The sequence below is a fragment of the Coturnix japonica genome, unplaced genomic scaffold (assembly GCF_001577835.2).
Source record: "Coturnix japonica isolate 7356 unplaced genomic scaffold, Coturnix japonica 2.1 chrUnrandom546, whole genome shotgun sequence".
NCBI lineage: Eukaryota > Metazoa > Chordata > Aves > Galliformes > Phasianidae > Coturnix > Coturnix japonica.
In genome coordinates this window covers 19,231-29,230 of record NW_015439927.1, presented here as the reverse complement: position 1 = coordinate 29,230, position 10,000 = coordinate 19,231, and the positions used below count along the sequence as shown (strand labels likewise).

Sequence of the window (10,000 nt, the reverse complement as noted above, 5' to 3'; positions counted from 1 at the left end):
GGATGGATAGACACGTGGATGGACAGACAGATGGATGGATGGACAGATGTATACATGGGTGGATGGATGGATGGATGGATGGATGGACGAATGGATGGACGGACAGACAGACGTATGTATGGATGTATGTCTGGGCGGCCGGGTGCCGTCAGAGCATCAGAGCTGGGCCGCGCTCGGCACCTTCTCACCGAAGTCTCTCTTCTCTTTTTTTTGTTGTTTTGTTTCTTTTTTGTTAATTTTCTCTTGATTTTTTCTCTTTTTTCTTCTTTTTTTTTTGTGCTTTTCCTTCCTTCCTGCAATTTCTTTTTCTCCACGCTAAAATCACCCGGCCCCATCCCTCGATGTAAGTTGACGGCAGCGCCGCGGTTTGCTCTTCAAAAACATGCTAAAAAATGAGGAGAAAAAGGGAGAAATTGAGAAAAAAATAACTAAAAAAAATTAGGAGAAAAAGGGAGAAATTGAGAAAAAAATAACTAAAAAAAATGAGGAGAAAAAAGGGAGAAATTGAGAAAAAGATGAAAAAATAACAAAAAACATGAGGAAAAAAAAGGGAGAAATTGGGAAAAAGATGAAAAAATAAGTGAAAAAAATGAGGAAAAAAGGGAGAAAATAACTAAAAAAATGGAGGAAAAGGGGAAATTAAGAAAAAGATTTAAAAAATAACTAAAAAATTAGGGAAAAAATGGAGAAATTGAGAAAAAGATGAAAAAAATAAGTGAAAGAAATGAGGAAAAAGGGGAGAAAATAACTTTAAAAAATGAGGGAAAAAAGGGAGAAATTGAGAAAAAGATGAAAAAAATAACTAAAAAAATGAGGGAAAAAATGGAGAAATTGAGAAAAAGATGAAAAAAATAAGTGAAAAAAATAACTAAAATTGAGGGGAAAAAAGGAGAAATTGAGAAAAAAGATGAAAAAAAATAATTTAAAAAAGCGGAAAAAAAGGGAGAAAATAACTTAAAAATGAGGAAAAAGGGAGAAAATAATTTTTAAAAAGGAGGGGGAAAAGGGAGGAATTGTTAATAAAAAACTTAAAAAATGAGGGGAAAAAAGGAGAAAATAACAAAAAATGAGGAAATAAAGGGAGAAATTGAGAAAAAAAATAACTAAAAAATGAGGAAAAAAGGGAGAAATTGAGAAAAAAATAACTAAAAAATGAGGAAAAAATGGAGAAAATAACTAAAAAAAGAGGGAAAAGGGAGAAATTGAGAAAAAGATGAAAAAATATAACTAATAAATGAGGAAAAAATGAGAAAAAATTTAAAAAAATGAGAAAAGGGAGAAATTGAGAAAAAATGAGAAAAAAAAGTGAAAGAAAAAAACTTTAAAATGAGGGAAAATAGGGAGAAATTGAGGCAAAGATGAAAAAAGTGAAAGAAAAAAAACAACCATAAAACACTTAAAAAAGAGGGAAAAAAGGGAGAAATTGAGAAAAAAAAAGAAAAAAAAACACTAAAAAAAATGAGGGGAAAAAAGGAGAAATTGAAAGGTCAAAAAAGGGCCCAAAAATGGGGTAAAAAAAAAGGCAAAAATGGCCAAAGGGCAAAATGGGCCAAAAAAAGGGTGAAAATAGTGAAAGAGTGGTCAGAAAATGGCTTAAAAAGGTGAAAATGGGCAAAGAATTGTCAAAAAGAGCCAAAAATGAAGGTTAAAATGGGCTGGAAAAGGGTGAAAATGGCCAAACAGTGGCCAGAAAAGGGCCAAAAAAGGGTGAAAATGGTCAAAAAGAGTCCAAAAAAAGGATAAAACGGGCTGGAAAGTGGTGAAAGAATGGTGAAAAAGGGATGAAAAATGGGCCAGAAAAAGGGTGAAAACGGTCAATAAATGGTCAAAAAGAGCCCAAAAAAGGTGAAAACGGGCTGGAAAAGGGTGAAAATGGCCAAAAAGTGGCCAGAAAATGGCCAAAAGGGGGCAAAAAAGGGGCCAAATAAGGGTGAAAATGGTCAAAGAATGGTCAAAAAGAGCCCAGAAAAGGTGAAAATGGGCTGGAAAAGGGTGAAAATGGTCAAAGAGAGGCCAGAAAAGGGCCAAAAAAGAGGCAAAAAAGGGGCCAAAGATGGGTGAAAATGGTCAAAGAATGGTCAAAAAGAGCAAAAATGAGCCAAAAAGGGGCCAAAAAAGGGTGAAAATGGTTAAATGGTCAAAAAGAGCCCAAAAAAGTGAAAATGGGCCAAAAAAGGGTGAAAATGGTCAAAGTGTGGCCAGAAAAGGGCCAAAAAAAGGGTGAAAATGGCCAAAGAACGCTCAAAAAAGCACCAAAAACAAAACAGAGACCCCCAAAAAACCCTATTAATAAAGAGTCCCAAAATCCCAGCACAGAAAACACAGAAACAGCCCCAAAAGAGTAGGAAAAAATTCCCAAACAAAAACCCCAGAACCACCCCAAAAAACACCTCAAAAACCACCCTAGAATGACCCCAAAAACACCCTAAAATCACCCAAAAACCACCCCAAAAACAACCAAAAAACATCCTATAACCAACACAAAGCCACCCTAAAACCACCTCAAAACCCACCCCAAAACCAGCCCGAAATTCCCCCCCAAACTACCCTAAACCAACCCAGAAACACCCCAAAACCGCCCCAAAACCCACCCCAAAACCACCTGAAACCACCCCCCCCCCCAAAAAAAAAGACAAAAACCACCAAAAAATCGACCCCAAATCACCCAAAATTCACCCCAAAACCACCCTAAAGCCTGCCAAAAACCACCTTAAAACCACCCCAAAACCTGCCAAAAACCACGCTAAAACCACCCCAAAACCTGCCAAAAACACCCTAAAACCAGCTAAAACCCACCCCATAACCCACCCTAAAAAACACCCTAAAACCACCTCAAAACCACCCCAAAAGCCTCCCCAAAACCATACTAAAAACACCCCAAAAACACCCTAAAACCACCCTAAAACTATGCCAAAACCACCCTGAAGTCAGCCTAAATCCACCCCAAAAACCACTCTAAAACTACCCTAAATCCACTCGAAAAACCACTCTAAAAACCACTCCAAAACCACCCCAAAAAGCACCCCAAAAATAACCCAAATCCAGCCAAAATTCACTCTAAAATGACTCTAAAACTACCCAAAAAACAGTCAAAACCCATCCCAAAATCACTATAAAACCACCCAAAATTCACCCCCCAAACTACCCCAAAACCAGCCAAAATCCACCCTCAAAAACCACCCTAAAGCCACCCAAAACCACCCAAACTATACCCAAAAACACTGTAAATCCCCAAAACCACCCAAAAGCCACCCAAAATTCACCCCAAATCTACTCCAAAACCACCCTAAAACCAGCCAAATTCCACCTCAAAATCTACCCCAAAACCAGCTAAAAACCACCCCAAAACCCACCCCAAAAACACCCTAAAACCACCCCAAAATCACTCTATAACCACCCTAAAACCTCCCCAAAAACCACCCCAAAGCTACCCCAAAACTACTCCAAAACCAACCAAAATCCACTCCAAAAACACCCTAAAACCACCCTAGAACCACTCTAAAACCACCCCAAATCCACCTGAAATCTACCGCAAAACCACTCTAAAACCACCCCAAAAACCATCTTAAAACCACTCTAAAACCACCCTAAAATTCACCCTAAATCTACCCCAAAACCACCCTAAAACCACCCCTAAAACCACTCTAAAACCACCACAAAACCACCCAAAATTCACCCGAAATCTACCCCAAAACCACTCTAAAACCACCCCAAAAAGCATCTTAAAACCACCCCAAAATTCACCCGAAATCTACCCCAAAACCACTCTAAAACCATCCCAAAACCACCCTAAAATTCACCCGAAATCTACCCCAAAACCACCCTAAAACCACCCCTAAAACCACTCTAAAACTACCCCAAATCCACCCTAAAACTACCCCAAAACCACTGTAAAAGCCACCCCGACACCGCTCTAAAACCACCGTAAATCCACCCCAAATCTACCCCAAAATTACTCTAAAACCAACCCAAAACCACCCTAAAACCACCCCAAAAACCCTAAAACCAGCCAAAACCCACCCTAAAAACACCGAAAGCCACCCCAAAACCAGCCAAAATCCACCCCAAAACCATCCAAAGTTCACCCCAAATCTACTCCAAAACCACCCCAAAAACACCCTTAAAACCACCCTAGAACCAGCCAAAACCACCCCAAATACCGTTCGGTATCGCGGGGGTTGTGGGTCCGGTTCCGGTGCCGCCGGTTCCGACGTTGTTTCTCCGTTATCTCCGCAGGCGGCGAGCTGGTCCTGGCGGCTGCCCCGCTGTCCCCGTCCCCGTCTGCCCGCTGCTCGGTTTCCCCCGGGCTGCGGTCCGGATTGACCCAAAAACCACGCGCCAAAAAAAAATGCCCTAAACCGCCCAAAATTCACCCAAATCCTACTCGAAAATACCACTCCAAAAAACACCCTAAAACCACCTTCAAAAACTTACTCCAAAACCAGCGCACAAAACCACCCAAAATTCACCCCGAAATCTACCCAAAACCACATCTAAAACCACCCAAAAGCATTTCTTAAAACCACCCCAAAAATCACCGAAATCTACCCCAAAAACCACTCTAAAACCTCACAAAACCACTCCCTAACATTCACCCTTTCAAATTCTTACCCCAAAAGCCACCACTTTAAAAACCACCCCTAAACCCACTCTGTAAACTACCCGCGAAACCACCGTAAAAGCCACCCCGACACCGCTCTAAAACCACCGTAAATCCAACCCAAATCTACCCCAATTACTCTAAAACCAACCAAAACCACCCAAAACCACGCCCAAAACCTAAAACCAGGCCAAAACCCACCCTAAAACACCGAAGCCACCCAGAAACAGGCCAAAAACTACCCGCAAAACCAGCCAAGTTCACCAAATTCACCCTGAAAGAACCACCACAAACCACCCAAATTACCGTTCAGTATCGCGGGGGTTGTGGGTCGGTTCCGGTGCCGCCGGTTCCGACGTTGTTTCTCCGTTATCTCCGCAGGCGGCGAGCTGGTCCTGGCGGCTGCCCCGCTGTCCCCGTCCCCGTCCCCGTCCCCCCGCTCGGTTCCCCCGGGCTGCGGTCCGGATTGCGAAGAACCTTCGGGTTTCGCTTCTGGCGAAGCGGCGGATTCCAACGTTCCGCCTACGGATGATGAAGACTTCGTATCGAACCCTCGCGGTTCTCCCGGTACCACCGGCGATATTGATACCGATACCGGCAACCATCGTGTTGTCAACCGGCACCGCGATGTCATCACCCCACCCGGTGTTACCGCCGTCGCCATTACCGTATCGGGCCCGTTACCTGGTTTGGTACCGGCCGGTGAACGGCACCCAAGGGAAGGGGGTTTGGGTCGGGGTCGTGTGACGGTTGTTCCCGTTACCCCCCGTCCCGTTGTCCCTACAGCCGCCGCAGCTCCCGGTGCCGTTGAGGTTGTACGTGAAGCCGGCGGAACCACCGGGATGGTGGTCGGGATCGTGGCGGCGGCGGCGCTCTGTATCCTCATCCTCCTGTACGCCATGTACAAGTACAGGAACAGGGACGAAGGGTCTTATCAAGTGGATCAGAACCGACATTACATCGGGACAACCGGACCCACGGCGGCCATGAACGACGGCAACGCCGGCAACGCCGCGACAACCGGTTCCGTGTCGGCGGTTGGGAATCCTAAAGAGAAAACAACCGGGAACACACCGAAAGCGGCCGGCAAAGCCCGGAGGAATAAGGACAAGGAGTATTATGTCTGACCCAGACCCCAGACCCTATATAGGGGGGGGGCGTTGTGTCCCCCCCCCCCGTTCCCCTTTTCCATCCCCTTTATCCCATCCCACTTAGGGCGTCGTCAACCCAACCTATGGGTGTTAGCGACATCCCCACCTTCCCCATATCCCCCCCTATGGGTGTCGTCGTCGCCCCCCACCCCAATGGGTGCCATAGTCACCCTATAGGGGTTGTGACCCCCCCCAATGGGTGTCATCGTCACCCCCCCCCAATGGGTGTCACTGTGACCCTATAGGGGTAGTAACCCCCCCCCCAGTGGGTGTCATTTCACCCTATAGGGTTGTGACCCCCCCCCAATGGGTATCATAGTCACCCCCCCCCATGGGTGTCATAGTCACCCTATAGGGGTTATGGCCCCCCAGTGGGTGTCATAGTCACCCTATAGGGGTTGTGACCCCCCCCCAATGGGTGTCATAGTCACCCTATAGGGGATCTGACCCCCCCAATGGGTGTCATAGTCACCCTATAGGGGTTGTGACCCCCCCCAGTGGGTGTCACTGTCACCCCCCCCCCAATGGGTGTCACTGTGACCCTATAGGGGATGTGACCCCCCCCAATGGGTGTCATAGTCACCCCCCCCCCAATGGGTCTCATAGTCACCCTATAGGGGATGTGACCCCCCCCCAATGGGTGTCATCGTCACCCCCCCCAATGGGTGTCATAGTAACCCCCCCCCAATGGGTATCATAGTCACCCTATAGGGGTTATGGCCCCCCAGTGGGTGTCACTGTGACCCTATAGGGTTGTGACCCCCCCCCAATGGGTGTCATAGTCACCCCCCCCAAATGGGTGTCATAGTCACCCTATAGGGGTTATGGCCCCCCAATGGGTGTCACTGTGACCCTATAGGGTTGTGACCCCCCCCCAATGGGTGTCACTGTCACCCCCCCCCCAGTGGGTGTCATAGTCACCCTATAGGGGTTGTGACCCCCCACCAAATGGGTGTTATAGTCACCCCCCCCAAATGGGTGTTATAGTCACCCTATAGGGTTGTGACCCCCCCAATGGGTGTCATAGTCACCCTATAGGGGTTGTGACCCCCCCCCAATGGGTGTCATAGTCACCCTATATGGGTTGTGACCCCCCCCCAATGGGTGTCATAGTCACCCCCCCCAAATGGGTGTCATAGTCACCCTATAGGGGTTGTAACCCCCCTAATGGGTGCCATAGTCACCCTATAGGTGCTGTGACCCCCCCCCCAGTGGGTCTCATAGTCACCCTATAGGGGCTGTGACCCCCCCCCCAATGGCTGTCACTGTCACCCCCCCCCAATGGGTGTCATAGTCACCCTATAGGGGTTGTGACCCCCCCAATGGGTGTCATTGCCCCCCCCCCACCCATGGGTGCTGTCACCCCATCACCCCCCCCCCAACAAGCCCCGTGAAGGTGGGGGGGGCATCTACAACGTGTTTCCCCCCCCCCCCAACCATATTGGACAATGTGTATACCCCGGCCTTGGGATACAACGGGGGGGGGCTTATTATGGGGGGGGGTGGTTTTTAATGTGGGGGGTCTGCTGACTTTGGGGGGTGGGGAAAAGGTGTGTTTATTGGGGGCCCGGTGGGGACCCAATGGGGGGCACAGGGGACCCCCTCAGTGGGGATGACCCCCCCCCCCCAAATGGGACGGAGGGACCCCTTGAATGGTGGGGGGGGGGCTTCTGGGACCCTGATATAAAGGGGGGGGGTGCTCGATTCCACATCCCCACCCTAAAGTTGGGGGGGGGGCAGGGACGACGGGCGTGCTGGCTGGGCCCCAGTTTTTTAATTCATTTTAATTAATTATTTATTTTTTAATTAATTTATTCCCCCCCCCTCCCCCCCCACAAGACCCCCCCTTATTAAATCTTTCTTAATTTATTCGCTTTAATTGTATTGGGGTGGGGCGGGGGCGTTGGAATTGGAGGGGGGGGGCTCAAGGGATTAACCCCCCCCCCCCCCCCCCCCCCCCCATTCACAATGGTTTTCACCTTGGGCACCCCCCCCCCTTCTTCCCCTCCGCCCCCTCCCAGCCCCATTGGACCCCCCCCTATTAAAGAAGCCCCCCCCCCCCCATTTAAAGCCCCCACATTTAAAGCCCCCCCCCCCCCCCCGCACAGAGGAATACCGCGGTATCTATGCTTCGTTACCGCCTCTGCCTTATACCTCGCCGCCCACCGGGACCCCTATAAACCGTAGGGAGGGGGGAGGGACCGGGAGACCCCCACCCCATAACGGGGAACCGACCCCCCCCCATTTATGGGACCCCCCCACAATTTAAAAACGGAGTGTTGGAGGACCGCGGAGTTCACTCAGCGCAAGGGGGCGCTGGGTTGTCCCTCAATGCCCCGTTGGAGGACCGCGGAGTCCTCCAGCCGCAAGGGGGCGCTGTTGTCCCCTCAATGCCCCGTTGGAGGACCGCGAGTCCTACCAGCCGCACGGGCGCGTGTCCCCTGGCAATGCCCCGTTGGAGGTGACCGGGAGGTCCTCCAAGCCGCACGGGGCGCTGTTGTCCCCTTCAATACCCGTTGGAGACCGCAGGGGTCCTCCGCCGCAAGGGGGGCGCTGTTTCCTTCAATGGGCCCCTTATCCCGCCTCTTACCACGTGACGCGGCGCTGTGACGTCATACGTGCGCGACTCCTCCCCTCTCGCGTTCGTCGCGTCGGGGTCCGAGCGCGGGCGGGGAATGGAACCGGAACCGGAAACCAGAACCGGAAGCGGAAGTAGAACCGGAAAGCCGGCGGCTTCCGGGGCTGTCGGTGAGGGCGGTGGGGGGGTTAATGGGGGTCGGTCCCTTTAAGGACGGTCCCATTGATTGAGGGTCCGGATCCTGAGGGGCAGAATTAATTGGGGTCATGTTAATTAGGGTCATGTTAATTGGGGTCACGTTAATTAAGGGTCCCTTTAATTGGGGGTCCCTTTAATTGAGGGTCCCTTTAATTGGGGTCCCATTAATTAGGGGTCCCCTTATATGGGGTCCCATTAATTGGGGTCCCATTAATTAAGGGTCCCATTAATAAGGGTTCCATTAATTGAGGGTCCCATTAATAAGGGGTCCCCATTAATTGGGATCCTATTAATAAAGGGTCCCTTTAATTGGGATCCTATTAAATAGGGGTCCCATTAAAACTGGGGGTCTCATTAATTAAGGTCCCTTTAATTGGGGATCCCATTAATTAAGGTCCACTTTAATTAAAGGGTCCATTAATGAGGGTTCCCATTAATTGGGGTCCCTTTAAATGGGGGTCCCATTAATTGGGGGTCCCATTTATTTAGGGGTCCCATTAATTAAGGGGTTCCAGTTAATGAGGTTACCCATTAGATATGGGTCCAATTAATGGGAATCCTATTAATAAAGGGTCCTTTAATTGGGGATCCCATTAACCCGGCCGTCCCTTTAATTGGATCCTATTAAATAGGGGTCCCATTAACTGGGGGTCCTCAATTAATAAGGGTCCCTTTAATTGGGGATCCCATAATTAAGGTTCCCTTAATTGAGGTCCCTTTAATTGGGATCCCATTAACCAGGGGTCCCATATTACAATTGGGGATCCTATTTAAACTCAGGGGATACCCCATATCATTATATGGCGGTCACCATTATTGGGGTCCCCTTTAATTGGGGATCCCATTAATTGAGGGTCCCATTAATAAGGGGTCCCATTAGATTGGGTTCTATTAACTAGGGGTCCCTTATATGGGCTCCCATAAATCGGGATCCTATTAATAAGATGGGTCCTTTAACTGGGAATCCATTAATAAGGGTCCCATTAATGAGATCCTATTAAATAGGCGCGCGTACAATGGGTGGTCCTCATTAACTAGCGCGATCCCATTAACTGGGGTTCCCATTACACCAGGGATCCCACTTAATCAAGGGGTCCCTTTAATTGGAGAGTCTCATGTAACTGGGGGTCCCCTTATTGGAGGTCCCATTAATTGCGATCCTATTAATTAAAGGATCCCTTTAATGGGGGATCCCCATTAAATAAGGGGGTCCCATTATTTGGGGATCCCATTAATTAGAGGGTCCCTTTAATTTGGGGATCCCATTAATAAGGGTCCCTATTAACGTGAGGGTCCCATTAATGTGGGGTCCCATTAATTAGGGGTCCCTTTAATTGGGTGGTCCAGTTACACAGGGGCCCCTTACTATGGGCCTTTGGCTCCCAACTTATGAATCCGGGGTCCCATTAATTGAGGTTCCATTAATGGGTCCCTTTTAATTGGGGATCCCATTAATTAAGGGTCCATTAATTT

At 48.7% G+C, this 10,000-nt stretch overlaps 1 protein-coding gene across 1 annotated transcript in view; it reads left to right on the top strand.

The window, feature by feature from the left end:
• Window positions 1-7,130, top strand: part of LOC107307326 (neurexin-2-beta-like) — a 12,549-nt gene extending 5,419 nt beyond the window's left edge. The window contains exon 3 of the mRNA XM_015850823.2: window positions 4,982-7,130. Coding sequence (XP_015706309.1) covers window positions 4,982-5,727 — 746 coding nt within the window. The 3' untranslated portion in view covers window positions 5,728-7,130. The remainder of the gene's footprint in view (window positions 1-4,981) is intronic.
• The last annotated feature ends 2,870 nt before the right edge of the window (window positions 7,131-10,000 follow it).